The sequence below is a fragment of the Sarcophilus harrisii genome, chromosome 3 (assembly GCF_902635505.1).
Source record: "Sarcophilus harrisii chromosome 3, mSarHar1.11, whole genome shotgun sequence".
Classification (NCBI taxonomy): Eukaryota; Metazoa; Chordata; class Mammalia; order Dasyuromorphia; family Dasyuridae; genus Sarcophilus; species Sarcophilus harrisii.
This window is the reverse complement of record NC_045428.1, coordinates 172203105-172218613: the sequence shown is the minus strand read 5'-3', so window position 1 is coordinate 172218613 and position 15509 is coordinate 172203105. Positions and strand designations below refer to the sequence as shown.

Sequence of the window (15509 nt, the reverse complement as noted above, 5' to 3'; positions counted from 1 at the left end):
CTGGTGCACACATTCTTTCTTTTCTCATAGAGTCCTCCTGCTGCTCCCTTCTCAGTCAAGCTTCTCTGCTAGGAAGGTCAGCTAGAATTCCCTGAGTGCCTCTGTCCATCATTCCACTGCCAGAGCTAGTTCTGTCTTGAATCCATAGTCAGCTTTGAAATTACTTTCTGTTTGGAATTCTCTTTTCTTCTCCTCTCTATGTGACTCCATGGAGAATATGAGTCTCTCTTTCCTGCTGGAAACATCTTAACTGCGCGTCGCACACTAGAGCTGACAAGGGACTGTTCTACTATATTTTAAGAGCCACCTGATGAATGACCAATATTTTGTTTACAATTCAATCAAAGCTTTTTCAGATTTTGTAAAAATGATGCACACATGCTATCAATTACTAAATCTTCCTTCAATAGTAACTCTTCCTCCACAGTAACTCTCATAACCTTTTTTCCCAACTCACAGAGCCAGTCATTCTCCATAACCAGTCCAGTCCCTCATCATTTCCTTTCCAGACTTCCTTCCCAAGCCTGCTAATTGATAATTCTTGCTTCAAGTCTCTCCACTCTCCACAGAATCCTCCTTTTAGCTGCTAAAGCGATTTTCCAGAAGGTCAGCATTATACTTATCAGTCCGTCCCTACTAAATAAATTCCAATGACTCCCTACAGCCATTAGGAACGTGTATGTGCTCCTTTGGTATTTTTAAAAAAATCTTTTCATACATTTCTAATCTTATTATATATACATCACTTCCTATGCTCTAATGGACACTTAATAAATGCGTATCAATTGATTGCCTGAAAAACATAGCATTCCTAGATTTCTGGATGGATTTTCCTAAATCTCTCGTGATTTCTTTATCTTTTGTTGGATAAGATGGAGAGATGTGGTATAACAGTAGAAAAGTTAGCTGGATCTTTAGACCAATGCTCTTTCCACTACACAAACGTACTTCTCACTTATCCTTACTTAGATGGGCCTTTGATTTCCTTGGTGCAGAAACTCTTTCTACAGATATAGAACATAAACATTCCCAAGCCCAGGCCCACAGTAGGGATTGAGATGTAAAAGAGAGTCAGAAGGAAAGGACTCTGTATAATCCAGAGGTTTTGTATTCTTGAAGTTTGAGCCTTTTGGTATTTGTTTGAGTTCCCCTCACTAAAAAAAAAAAAAAAAAAAAAAAATCTACAGAAATTCCACTGCCAAGAGAGAGTAGAGCAAAAGGTAGGGAAAATTTTTTTAAAAAACAACCACAGAGCCAGGAGGGAAAAGACTTCATTCAGTAAGGAAAGGAATAGTGAACCACTATGTTTTACTCTGTGCACTTTGGCACGGTCCCCATTGCTTTTGGCCAAATTTTCTGTTTGGAGCGGGTGCCCAGGGATTATTCAATCAACTTCCAGGCAGAGCTGAAAAGAGCTAATTGAGCGGCAGAAGCCGCGGGTGTATGTCTGGCTTTGTGCGCGTGTTTGCACAATGCTCTTTCCTGTTATGACTGCTGGCCAGCTTGGGTTTGAACCGTTGGGGGTCTTGGAGTGAGGAGGGAGAGTGGGGGAGTTCAGCGCTTAAGTCTATTTGTTCCCCGTCCCCCTTACTACACCTCACTTTGTCCCTTCAGCTGAGAGAATTCGAGAGCATCGCGGAGAGCAGCTGCCAGCAGAGATGGGTTCTGCCTCCTCCAGCTCCCAGTTCACCTCCAGCCGACTGCTCGCTCTGGCTGCCCTGGCGCTCGTCCTACTGGTGTGCCTGGGGCCAAGTGAGTGAGACCTTTGCATGGCGTGGCGCTGTCCGGGGCTGAAGGGAAGGGACTCAGGCCGGGAGGGGGCCGGCAAAGAGAGTGACTAGTAGCATTGCACTTGGCTTTACAACAGGTATAGCTGCCTGTACTAGGGACCCGTTATGGGTTGGAATGAACTGGGATGGGATGGGATGGGATAGGGATGGGATAGGGATGGGATAGGAGTGGGATGGGATGGGATGGGATGGGATGGAAAAGATAGTTAAAAAATAACAAAACTGCCTACATTATTCCCAGAGTGGAGCGTCAAGGGGAGGAGTAGGAGAGACGCAGCGCTCAGAGAGAGAAGATAGAAAGCTCCGTGAGCTTAGAAATGGAGAGAAAAGACATCAACAAATTAAGACCTGCAAATGCTGTAATGAAAAGCAGGTGCTGTTGTAAAAAAGAGTTGTGTAAGAAATATGAGTTAGAGCTTTAGCACTGACGCTTCCTAGCCGTATGACCCCTAGCAAATGACTTATCTCTGAATCCTTAGTTTTCTCTGGGTGTAAGAGGCCCATGGCAGAGTGGTTTGAGATCCACTTCTGAATCAGAAAAAATTGAATTTGACACTTCTCTCGGACTCTTGTTAGCTGGGTGACCTTGGCCAGTCACAAATTCTTAGTGCTTAGATAAGTATCTAAAATGATAATTTGGGGAGCAAGAATTCTCAACATCACAGGCCCACTCCCCAAAATTCCTCAAAGAGTAATTTGCTATCTGCTTCATAGGATCATTGTGAGGAAAGTTCTCTGTAAATCTTTGGAAAGTAAGTAAAAGTGGAAGGCAATTCTGAATTTTCTAGTGAACAGAAGGGGTTCCTTGATGAAAGAGATAAGGGAACAATTAGGAATCCATTTTAGAATTTTAGGTGTAAATGCTAATGAGCAGGTGGAGAAGCTGAGAATTACTCCCTGTTTGGGCACCTCCTATTCTTTGCTTCCTCTTCTTGCACCACCTGTTCTTAGATAATTTTGCCATTAAGTGACTGGGTGACAGGAAAGGTACAATAATCTCACTATAGTGAGTAGACTTAGTAACTTGAAATAAATTGTTCCTATATATAGTCTGGCAGGGTCTGGATAACAACATCTTATGGATGTTATTCCTCTTTGAGTAGCATTAAATTACTTTGGAGAGTCTTTCCTATTTTGAGATTTTAGACATATGACCATAACTCTGGAGACGGAAGTGATATCACAGGCCTTCTAAAGCAAAGCTTCTTAGACTTTTCCCACTTTTTCCCAAAAAATTTTTATGTGACCATGTGTATGTAAAATATATATAAGATAGATTCACAAATCAAACATTTGCTGATAATAAATCATAATTTCATGACCCCACATTCAATTAATGAGACCTCATATGGGGTTGTGAACTACAATTTTAAAAACTGTGTTCTAGTTCAATGACTTCATTTTTCAGAGAGAAATTGAGTCCCAAAGAGATGAGATAACTTCCCCATAGATATGTCAAAGGCAGACTTTGTTAGAGGCAGGATTTGAACCCAGGATTCCTGATTCCAGACTTCATATTCATTTCACTATATAACAAACTGAAAGTTCATGGGGTGGGTTGGAGACATTTGAATTAAATAAAGGAGGGTTATGAGGACACATGAAATTATATATATTTGAATTTCTATCTTATGATTGGCTTCCCTGACTTTTAAAGAAAAGCTAGTTAGATCCAGCCATTCTGGAGAGCAATTTGGAACTATGCCCAATCCAGCCAATGTCTCTATCGGGACTGTATCCCAAAGAGATCATAAAAGAGGGAAAAGGATCCACATGTGCAAAATGTTTATAGCAGCCCTTTTTGTAGTGGCAAGGAACTGGAAACTGAGTGGATGCCCATCATTTGGGTAATGTCTGAATAAGTTTTGGTATATGAATATAATGGAATATTATTGTTTTATAAGAAATGATGAGCAGGCTGATTTCAGAAAAGCCTGGAGAGACTTACATGAATTAATGCCAAATGGAGTGAGCAGAACTAAGAGAACATCGTACTCAACAACAAGATTATATGATGATCAACTATGATGGACTTGACTCTTTTCAACAATGAGATGATTCAAAGCAATTTCAATAGATCTATGATAGAAAGAGCCATCTGCATCCAGAGAGAGAACTATGGAAACTGAATGTGGATCAAAACATAGTATTTACCTTTAAAAAGAAGAAAAATGTTTTTCCTTATTTTATTTCCTCTGTCATTTTTTATTGGAATATTATTTGACTATTGGGTAAATATACAAAAGAAAGGCCTCCCTTAGATACTAGTTTACTGTGATTCTGGGCAAGTTGCTTACCCTCTTTCAGATTCAGTTTCTTCATCAGGAATATGAGAGGACTGGACTTAGCTGTCTCTAACATTCCTTCCAGTTTTAAATCTCTGACCCTAAGAAAAGATCAGAGTGATATATATGCTACAGGAAATTAGAAAAATAAGCTTTTTTTTTTAAATTCTAGGAAACTTAGAAGAAAATAAAATCAGCGAAAGAAAAGTGAAGGGGAAAAATTCATGAAAATGTCCTGATCCATAATAAGATACAAATATATTCTGCCTTAAATGACATTTGTCATTGATATAATCCTGGATGAAAATAGTTGCTCTTTTCTACTCCTCCATGTAGAAGGGATTGGGAAGATAATTGTTTTCACAAATCTTAACAGTCATCCAACTTAACCTTTTCTACAAAATTCATGACAAATAGTCATTTGATTTCCACTTAAAGGCTTTCAATGAAACCATTGCCCCTTGAGGTAGCCCATTCTATATATATTTTTTTATTATTGGGAAGTTTTCCCTGACATTCAGCATAAAATTGCCTCTTTGCATCTTCTATCTGTTGCTCCAGTTCTGTCTTCTGGGGAGAAGTGCAAATCTGACCCACCTTTTTTGTACAATCCTTCAAATACTTGAAGGCAGCTGTCATGTCTCCCCTAATCCCTGTCTATGCTGAACATTGCCAATTTCTTGAGAGGACTCTTTATGATGGGGTTTCCACTTTCCCTGCCATCCTAGTCTCCCTCTCCTGAACTTACTCCAGTTCTTCAATGTCCTTCCCAAAAGTTACTGCCCAGAATCAAACATAATAATCCATATGTAGTCAGACCAGGGTGGAATACAGCAGGACTGCCACTTCCTTTATGTTGTATATCATATCTCTCTTAAAACATTCTTAGAATTTATCTTTTTTTTTTCACTGTCTTATGTCAAATTATTGTTTCATAATGAGTTTCTTTTTGTTGTTCAGGCATTTCAGTCTTGTCTGACTGTTCATGTGTCCATGAACAAAGATAATGGTATGGTTTGTCACATTCTTCTCCAGCTCAATAGATAAGGAAACTGAGGCAAACAGGATTAAGTGATTTACTTAGGGTCACAGAGCTTTTGAGTGTCTGAGGCCAGATTTGAATTTAGGAAGATGAGTCTATCTTCTTAGAAAGGTGGAACCCTGTGCACTGTGGCAACACCTACCTGCCCCCTCTGTTCCCAAGTTTTGATCTTTGTTTTAGAGTGATTAAAGGAGACCATGCAATCCTGAAGCTAATCTTTATTTTTCCTTTTTTTAGATGGCACAAAAGGAAATAAACTCAAGCTCATGCTTCAAAAACGAGAAGGTAAATAGACTGACATTTTCAAGTCTTTTGTTCTTAGTGGGATTTAAGCATATCAAAACAAAGTTGTGAATTTCCTCTTACTGAGACATGCATAAAACTCAAAAAGTGTTTCTGCTTGGTCAATTTGAAGATGTGTATATGTAATGTTATATTAGCTTAATAATTTTGCTGATAAATTGATAAAGGTTATTCCTCTAGAAATCTATCAGCGTGAACTTTGAATAAAGGAGCCCCAATGTTTCAGTGTTAAGTGAATTAAAACCAGGGGACATTTTAGAGAGTGCTTTTCTGATTTCAAGTATATTTTTTGCTAGCTTATTGTTCTTTGAAGTGCAATAAAATTTCAATTTCACGAAATACTTAGGGAATGCAGTTGTTCTGGTTAATTGGATTTTCTATGAGCTGAAGATTAAATAGAAAACCTTTTTTTAATCTTCCATCATTGTTATTGGAAATATTTTTAAATCATGTTATTTTCAACTGGAAGCAACTGGAGAAAACATCTAGTCTTGTATGTTTTTAAAACAATTAAAAAAGAAATAACATTAAGCAACAATATAAACTATACTTGCTCAGTCACATTTACATTTAAATTAAATTTTATTCATAAAGTTTCATCACATTTTTTCAGTCCTTCCTGCTAAGCTTCCATCGATAAATTAATTTCCATTCACTTTTCCTCCTATGTTCATAGGTAGTGGGTATTCTATTCTTCTGTCTGATTTTCCCTTTTATTTTTTCTTTACATCATTTAAAAATATTCTTTCCTCAGGTCTTCTTTGTATCCCTCATAATTGTCTGCTTACTTGATTTAATTATTCTGCTATGCAGCAATATATTTAACCACTTCCCTATGGTTAACAATATATCCTTAAATGCTATTTAAAAGAGCTATCTGCTGAAAGATTCTCCTAACAATATATGTAATTAAAAAAAAAACCCAGCATCAATATCACTGGAAGCAATCTTGAGGTCTTAAGTGCTTTTGTGCCTTAGTAAATACAAAATGGTAAAAGATCATTTCATTTTTTATATTCAGAGCCATAATACCTAGTACAATGCTTGGAACATAGTTGAAGCTGAACAAATGCTTGTTGATTAAATTGACAGTGGGATCTTTCTTTTCCTATTCACTATATTGCAGTATCTTACAGTGTATGTAGCATCCAGAGACCTGGTTCTGCTATTGTGGCCTTGGGAAGGCCAACCATGTTCCTGGGCCTGAATTTCCTTATCTGTAAATTGGGGTTGGATCCAATGATTCCTGAAATTGTTCTTTTCAGGTCTAAAATTCTATATTTACAGACTTCTGGACATTAGTGATCATTGTTCTATATTACAAATATATCTATAATAGAAACCTGGCACTTTCCAGGGAAGCAGGGGACCTAGTTCCTTCTGCATGGATATTGCCATTTTAGGTGATAAGACATATACCAAACCCCTATTATACTTTAAAAGAAATAGAACTTCATAAAACCAACATGTAGAAGCATGTGGAGATGATAGAGCCATTTTTCTTGAATACTGAGACTATATTTTTTCTCATGGCATGGTAGAAATGGAGTTTTGAAGGGGATATAATGCATTTTTATACTGATTTATGACAGAAGAGAGAAAAATCATGTCATGTACTTTGGGGTTGGGGGGAATTGATCATTTCAGCATCTGATCCAACTAAGACAGAAGTTTCAGTAGGTGAAAGCAAAGCAAAGGAATTTTTAAGCAGCATGAAACGCCAGAAACGCCAGCTGTGGGATCGAAGTCAACCAGATGTACAGCAGTGGTACCAGCAATTTCTCTACATGGGTTTTGATGAAACTGTAGGTATACTTTTACTGTGTCTTTTAAATACTAGGATTCTCTGCCTTCATATAAAAGATGAGAAGGAAGGGAAAATGAAGGGTATCTAAAACATAAATTTTTGGTTTTGTTTGGTTGATATTTAAAAATATATATATCAGACATTTCCTGATATTTCTTTTTCTCTGTCTTTAGAGTCTTGCCTTATCACAGAGGAAAAATAGATGAAACTAGCCAACATAGGGACTATCTATAAAACATATACCATCTTCTGTAATTTTCCCCTTTCCCAAATAAGGGAAATTGTGTGTGTGTGTGTTCTCTGGGATTAATATTAGCTGTTGCCTTTAACCTAAGTTTTACAAATTACTAATCTCTCAACAATGTAAGTATTTCAATTGAAGCTTTTAGTTGCATATTAACTAACTTTAGTAATAGATGGATATCTTAGTACTGGTCTGCTTAGATCAAGAGATAATTCCATTTGGCACATCTGGGAGAAAGGTTTACTGAGGCATGCATTTAACTTCATTGCCCAGTCTTTGCTTGGATCTCCTGAGAGTGTCTGGTCTCATGATCATGAAAAAAATCTTCCAACCTCACCTCAAAAATGTCAAAAACAGCAAAGTTGGGACTATGGGATGTGAGAAAATAGGAAATGGAAAGAAAATGATATTAAAAAAAAAAAAAAAAAAACAGGCACACATTCATAGATTTCAGGGTGATTTCTAGAAATGCTGTAGTAAAAGCAGGATTTTTAGTCTATCTATACCTAGTCCAAAGTTGTAGCTGAAATATTCTACACAGGATAGAAAATACTGTTAAGAGGAAGTTTTCCTAAGGAAAATTCTAGTTTGTGCCAGTAGAAGGAGAGTGAGGAGAGTCATGGAACTGAATGTCCTTTGCCTCCAGTGAGCATTTCAGGGGTGACCTTTCTGAGTGAAGCCCCTGGAAATATTCAGCAGAAGAACTCAAGATCTAACTCCTGTTCTGGAGTGGGTGGTACCACTTAAGTATTCAGAAGAAATATTGAAGAAAAAAATGTATTTTAAGCCTAAATTCCAACCTAAATTTAGGAATGAAAAAAACATGGATTGGGCTTAAATTTAAAGAAGGATATAAAAGGTAATTGTGAAAAAAAAAGTTAGCAAAAAAGAGAAAATCACAACATCTTGAAGAATGAAAGAATGCCTTAACTCATTGTCCTACTTCTCTTTCCTCATGAATACTTTGGACCCAAAAAGGAATATAGCAAAGTTGATTGAGGGCAGTGAAGTAATATAATAGGATCTAGGTGCTACAGCAAATAGAACTCTGGGCCTGGAGTCAGGAAAACTGGAGTTGAAATCTTGCCTCAAACACTTCCTAGCTGTGTGACTGAGAAATCACTTAACCCTGTTTGCCTCAGTTTCCTCATCTGGTAAATGAGCTGGAGAAAGAAATAGCAAACCATTCCAGTTTTTTGCTGAGAATACCCCTAAAGGGGTCGAGAAAAATTGGACACAACTGAAAAATGACTCAACAACAACCAAGGAAAATGGGTCAGAGGAGAGAGTTATATTTCTAGCACATTGGTGCCTCCTTCCAGATACCCCCAAAAAGGCCACCAAGAAAGCAACATCCAAAGAGTTCACATTACATAGGTTTTAAAAAGCTCTATACAGAATAGTATAGTGAATGGAAGGAACTGGGATTCACATCCAAGCTCTGGTACTGTAACTTTGGGTAAACCATTGAATCTTAATCTCCTCATCTGTAAAATGAGGAGATTGAACTTTCAAGCTTGACCTTAAAGTCCTTTGTGGCTCAGTATTCATGATTCCATAATCAAACTCCTAGGGGAAAATATCTTTTATATAATTTATATAACCTCTCAAGACCTATCTCCTCTAGTGACCTGGAATGCTATAAAGGTATTCTATAATTACATCTCAACATTCTTGCTTTGATTTCCTATAACACATATAAACCTATTTGTTGTTATTCAGTTATTTCAATTGTGTGATCCCATTTGGGGTTTTCTGAACAATGATTTGCTATTTCTTTTTCTCACCCATGTTATAGATAAGAAACTAAGGCAAATAGAGTTAAGTGACTTGCCAAGGTCCCACAGCTAGCAAGTATCTGAAACAGGATTTGAATTCAGAAAAATGAATTGTCCTGACCTAGGTCTGGAACTTTATCCACTGTACTACCTAGCTACCCCAGTCTAAAACACAGTTCTATCACTTATTTATATACCAGTATTAATTTTTACTTCAAATCAAAGAAAGATTCTTCAAGCTCCTATTTTATGCAAAACACAATGCTAGGGACTAATGAATGTAAATATTAAAAAAGTGGTCCCTGACCTTGAGAAATTTACATTTGAGTGAGGACAATAAGACACAGTTAAAATGACAGAGCAGAATGATGAGTGTCATCGGTGATACAAAGTGCCACAGCATTTTTTAGGAATAAAAAATCATATTGATTTAAGGGCTCCAGGAGAGTTTTATGAAATATGTGGTTTTTGACATGAGTCTTGATGGATGAATTGGATTTCAATAGGTGAAGATAAAAAAAAAAATTGCTGCTCTTTTAGGCAAAGGAAAGACTGTAAGCAAAAGAAATGGAGGAGAGAAAAATAGCAGCACTTACTTGATTTTCTGCACATTTTTTTAAAGGTTGAGATCTGCTCCTAGGGTAAAGGGGAGATTATTCCAAGCTTCCTGTACAAGGTGACAGGAGTTTTGCGATGCTCTGGAGCTGGTGGTACCAGCTTCCTTCCCAGGCTCAGGGGGCATGGCCAAGTCCTATTTATTATGCTGGAGGGTTCAGGGACTCACTATTTGCCTTCTGTAGTTGCACCGCAGGTCTCGCAGCTAGTCTGCTGATCCACTGGCTTCTGAACCAGGGCAGAGTAGCTAACAAGCAATACTTATTTGAAAAACAATGAATAGTAGCAGAATTTGATGAGAACACAGGATAATAGTAAGAAAGATAAAGTTACAAAAGGAGATTTGTACCATAAGTGATACAGAAGAGTTAAGACTAAGTATAATAGTCAAGGGGAACCCATTAAAGGTTTTGAATCTAGAATGAACATGACTGGAGTATCACCATAATTCAGAGAAAAAGAATTAAAATGGGATTCACATGACCCATATTTTTTCATGTATTTTTATTCCCAATTAGTACAGTGCCTGGTATGCAGTAAGTGCTTAATAAATGAACGTTAACCTTACTTGATCCTATTTCCTGAATTTCATGAGAACCTTATTTCTAAGTTCAAAGTGTTTGTTTCTGGCAAGTGATGATTCTTGACAAAATGATGGAAAAGAGTTCTGACTTCATTTGCTACAACTGGTAAAATGTTTTATAGTCATGGTAAAGGCTTTGACAAAAGAATTGAAGATTCAGAGTAAGAAAGACCTGGGTTCAGACCCAGCTACTATCACATATTGGTTGTGGAGGCCCCAAGAACAGGCATTTGCCTACTTTGCTAAAGAGAATTTAGTGTTATATCGATCAACTCCTAGGTTTATATATTAAAAAAAAAAAAAAAAAGTCAAATCTAACATTAGACTCAAAAATTGCTCCTTTTAAGAAACAATTTCAAAAATGCTGAAGTAAATTCCTTTTCAGCCGATTTTTACTTCTAAGCACAAGAAATATGGCATACTTTTAAAACTTTTAAATATTTTTATTTAGTGCTAGTTTTTAAAATTAAAAACATTAAGTACTTTATTTAGAGAAAGTACCTGGATCAAATTACTAAATTTGGATGGGGGATAGTTTTTTGAGAGGGAAGGATTTGGAGGGGGGCATTTTTGTTACCTCAACTCAATGCTCGATATTCTTTTTGATTCAGAAATTTGAAGACGATATTAATTATTGGATAAACAGAGGTCGAGATGGTCATGACTACTATGGAGGTTATTACCAGCGTCATTATGATGAAGATGCTGCTATTGGGCCTCGGCATCCCCACACTTTCAGGCATGGAGCTAGTGTCAACTATGATGATTATTGAGTGCCTTTTCTGATGTTCTGGTTAAGACACCGGGGTTTTGTTTTTGCGTAAATTTGCCTAACTGGATTGTTGTGAGGATCAAAGGCAATAATTTGTGTGTAAAGTACTTTGTAAACCATAAGCATCATTTAAATGTGAGCTATTATTATTTCTATTTTACCAGTGCATTTTGAAAAGATTTTTATTTGGTAATAAATTTAGTCATTGCCAAACCCCCCCAAAAAAAAAAAATCTTGTTCATGTTCTCCTATAAGTTCAACCCTGGAGGTCCACTTCATATATTAGAGGCCTTCTCCATTTTTTCCTGTCACAGGAAAAAATGAAATTATGCAAAAAGTCTAAATAATTTGATTTAAAAAAAAAACAACTATTAAGGCTGGTTCAGAGAATGCTAAAGGTCTTAGAGCAGTATCTTAAGACTACTCTAAGACTTTTGGGATACTTTATTGACTTTAAAGAAATTATTTGCTTCTGTGTCCCTATTTCTTGTGTGCATCTTTTTATCAGATTTTGTTGCTATTTTTTTTAAAGATAAATATAATCATAGTCAGCAAGGATTTTGTTGTTCTGATATTGTATTCTTCATTCTACATTTCTTTCTATAGATCTTGCTATGTTTGTATTCTTATATTTGGCACAATAATCTATTCTGATGTATTTTCTAACTCCCCCTATATTTCTATTTTATTTTAATCCATATATATCTTTCTCTTTATGATTCTAATGCAATTGTTAAAGAACAATAGAAATGTCATCTGAAGTTTGATTGTATGTAGGTATGTATTGATAAACTCTATATTATGCTAGAAATAAACTCTTATTTTAAAAATGCTTTTTGCTGCTTTTGTTTGTCAAAAATCATGTTTATTTCAACAACAATTATTTTGTTATGAATTCATTTAATGTTTCAGAAGCTTGACTGTACGATACCACAGCAAAAGGCCAAGATTCTTTTGTTACCATTCTAGTGAATCCTTGGGATTTCTCACATATGCTACCAAGTCTTCAAAATAATACATCACCCACAAGATGTTGTATGGGAAGGTTTTTCACTTTAAAAGTTGACTTTAAAATCGACACTATGCTTTTTTTCCAGGATTGGTATAATAGAATAATAAATAAATACTGAACTATGTACTAAGGATACAAATTAAAAAGCTGTATCCACTGCACTAATTAACTGTCCATCTATGTTGTATATATACACACCATAATCAGGCTTTGCATTAGGATCTTGGTGAAGGTAAAACCACAGAGTTTTAAATTTCATCTAACATTTCTGTGAAGTCCGGACTAGCTCCCTGGAGGCCTCAGGGTCAGCCAGAGTCAGGATAAGTGAAAGTCCTTGGTCTTTAGGGGGAGAAGTGAAGGAGATGGACTAAACTGCCACAAGCTCTCCACCAACCTCCCTTCTCCTCATCCTGCTACAAAGTGACTCTGGCTTGTCTCACTCCACCCCTTAATCCTTTCTACAATTATCTGTATACACAGAATAGGCCATTTTCCCAAACATATGCTAATAGAGTATTGTCCAATAGGTAATTACCCTTAAGTGCTCGGTTGCACCTACTCAGAGTTTCAGCTCTTTACACATTTCAGCTCCTACTGAGATTTGGTAATAGGTTGAAGGATAAGAAACAATAAAAGAGGAATAAAAAGAAACAGAGGAGGGTGGTGAGCATGAAGCAGAACTGATTGTGAAGTAGTAGCAGGTAGAACTTTTTTTTCAGGAACAGCAGTGACAGGAGCTCTCATATTTGGGGAGAAGTGAGCTATCTTGGTGTGAGTATATGCAACCAATAAAATTATATCATGCCCCTAGAAGGAAGGCAGATCCATTACGAAAATTCAGCATGATCACAATCCAGGTGTAGAGTTACATTGCCAGGGAATATAACAAGCCAGTCACCTCCCCCTATGACTTGCATTACAGTCCTGGGTGGGAAAGAAGCCAGTGTTTTCCTTTCTAAACCTCATTATTGGGCCATTTCCTAGTCTTTTACTGGCTTCTATGGTGTCGTTGGTCACTGTTTTCTGTAACTCTCTCCCCTCCCCTCTCCACCTTTTATTCTTCCTTTTAGCTCCCAGCAGATGGTGTATGCTCTTCATAGTCTCTGATCAGTGATCCTTTGTAGCTTCACTTCCTGTGATTTCCTCTCAGCATAGCCCCATCTCCCATTGTTTAGCTAAGAGCAAAAGAAAATGAAAAAAAAAGAGCAAAAGAAAAAAAAAAAAGAAAGAAAAACCCTTCATGCTGAGACAACTCTAGGACATCTGCTTGAATCAAATGTATATTAAGTGTGCTTTAGCAAGACTAGGGTGTCTAAGTTCTTATAAACATGATTGAGGACACAAGTCCTATCACTTCTGTCTTCTCATACAGAGTTTCTAAAGGGATTATATTATTCTTGTACTATTTGAATCTATGATAGAGAAAAAGTAAAATGGTATGAATCAGACTAGTCATAGGATTATAGACTTAGATTCAGAAAATTATCTTGTTTTTCCAATAAGAAAACTGAGAATCATAAAGGGGAAGGAACTTGCCTAATGATATGTAGATAGTAATGCCTATATGTGGTAGTAAACTACCATGGATGGGACCATTTATGGGCCAGCTTAACTGAAGTCCAAGTAATAGGGTATTGATGCTCTCCTTCCCCATCCATGCTCAGCCAAACTAATTCCTAAAGACAGCACCAAATCCACTCGTTTTCTTAGGATCAAGCATCCCAAACAGTGGTTATTCCAAATGCTAATGCTGCTAGATCCATAGGCCTCATTGAGTCCATGAACTTGTTCCTAGGCTTCTTTCAAAGGAAGAGAAAGTGTTCCTACAAGTCTATGCCTCTCACATGAAAGCTGAAGCATAGAGTTTTGGACCACATTGGTATTATAAGAGACTTAAGCCTTTATGGGCCAGAATAAGTACATGAGAAATGAGTACAAAGTGCTTATTCCAAAAACCCATTTTCCTTTTTCTCTGTTCATTTTTAGAGTTCATCTCTAATCCAGCCACTGCATAGTCCAGCTCTGTGTGAGGTTCTTGGGGAGGCCAGTTCTACTACCAGCATTTCTGAATGATTGTCTAAACAGATATGTGCCATATTTAACAATGGCGCACAGTAAGACCTGGAGCCAGAGGTCTTTTTCAAGTATCTGAACTTTAGAAATATTTTTAGAGTTTCTGGAATGGAAAAAAATTAATTCTAGGTAAACCATAGAATTATGTAAATAACTTAATTTTAAAGATCATGAGATCACATTTTTATATGGGAAATGATAAAGGGAAAAGTCTTCCAATCAATATTTTTATTGTTCAATCATGTCCAACTTTTTATGGCCCACATTTGGGGTTTTCTTGGTATATATAATGAAGTAGTTTGCCATTTCCTTCTCTAGTTACATGAATAAATATGTAGGATCCAAGTATATAGGATCATAGAGTTAGACCTAATAAGAACCTGAGAGACCATTTAGTCAAAATGCTCCTGTTAAGGTTGGGAAGGGGATCTCAAAAGTTCGAAGTCACAGACAGATGTTGCAAGGTATCTCAAAAGAATATGCAGGCAAAATGTTTGTGGCAGCCCCTTTCATAGTGGCTAGAAACTGGAAATTGAATGGATGCCCATCAATTGGAGAATGGTTGAGTAAATTATGGTATATGAATATTATGAAATATTATTGTTCTATAAGAAATGATCAGCAGGATGAATACAGAGAGGCTTGGAGAGACTTACATGAACTGATGCTAAATGAAATGAGCAGAATCAGGAGATCCTAATACACTTCAACAACAATACTATATGAGGATCAATTCTGATGGAAGTGGCTCTCTTCGGCAATGAGAGAATCCAAATCAGTTCCAACTGATCAGTGATGAACAGAACCAGCTACACCCAACAAAGGAACACTGGGAAATGAGTGTGGACCACAACATAGCATTTGCACTCTTTCTGTTGTTTTTTGCTTGCATTTTTGTTTTTCTTCAAAGGTTATTTTTACCTTCTTTCTAAATCTGATTTTTCTTGTGCAACAAGATAACTATAAATATGTATACATATATTATATTTAACATATACTTTAACATATTTAACATGTATGGAACTCCATCTAGAAGAGGGGGTGGAGGGAAGGAGGGGAAAAGTTGAGACAGAAGTGTTTGACAAGGGTCAATGTTGAAAAATTATCCATGCATGCGTTTTGTTGATAAAAAAAAAAACTATAATAATAACAATGATAAAATAAAATAAAAAGAATACACAGGCTTGAACCTATTTCCTAGTCAA

The 15509-nt window shown here is 36.6% G+C and overlaps 1 protein-coding gene across 1 annotated transcript in view; it reads left to right on the top strand.

Moving 5' to 3' along the window:
• Positions 1-12051, top strand: part of ECRG4 (ECRG4 augurin precursor) — a 53895-nt gene extending 41844 nt beyond the window's left edge. Inside the window, exons 2-5 of the mRNA XM_023500457.2 lie at positions 1615-1752; positions 5355-5402; positions 7068-7225; positions 11059-12051. Of these exons, the coding sequence (XP_023356225.1) occupies positions 1659-1752; positions 5355-5402; positions 7068-7225; positions 11059-11220 (462 nt within the window). The 5' untranslated portion in view covers positions 1615-1658 and the 3' untranslated portion in view covers positions 11221-12051. The remainder of the gene's footprint in view (positions 1-1614; positions 1753-5354; positions 5403-7067; positions 7226-11058) is intronic.
• The last annotated feature ends 3458 nt before the right edge of the window (positions 12052-15509 follow it).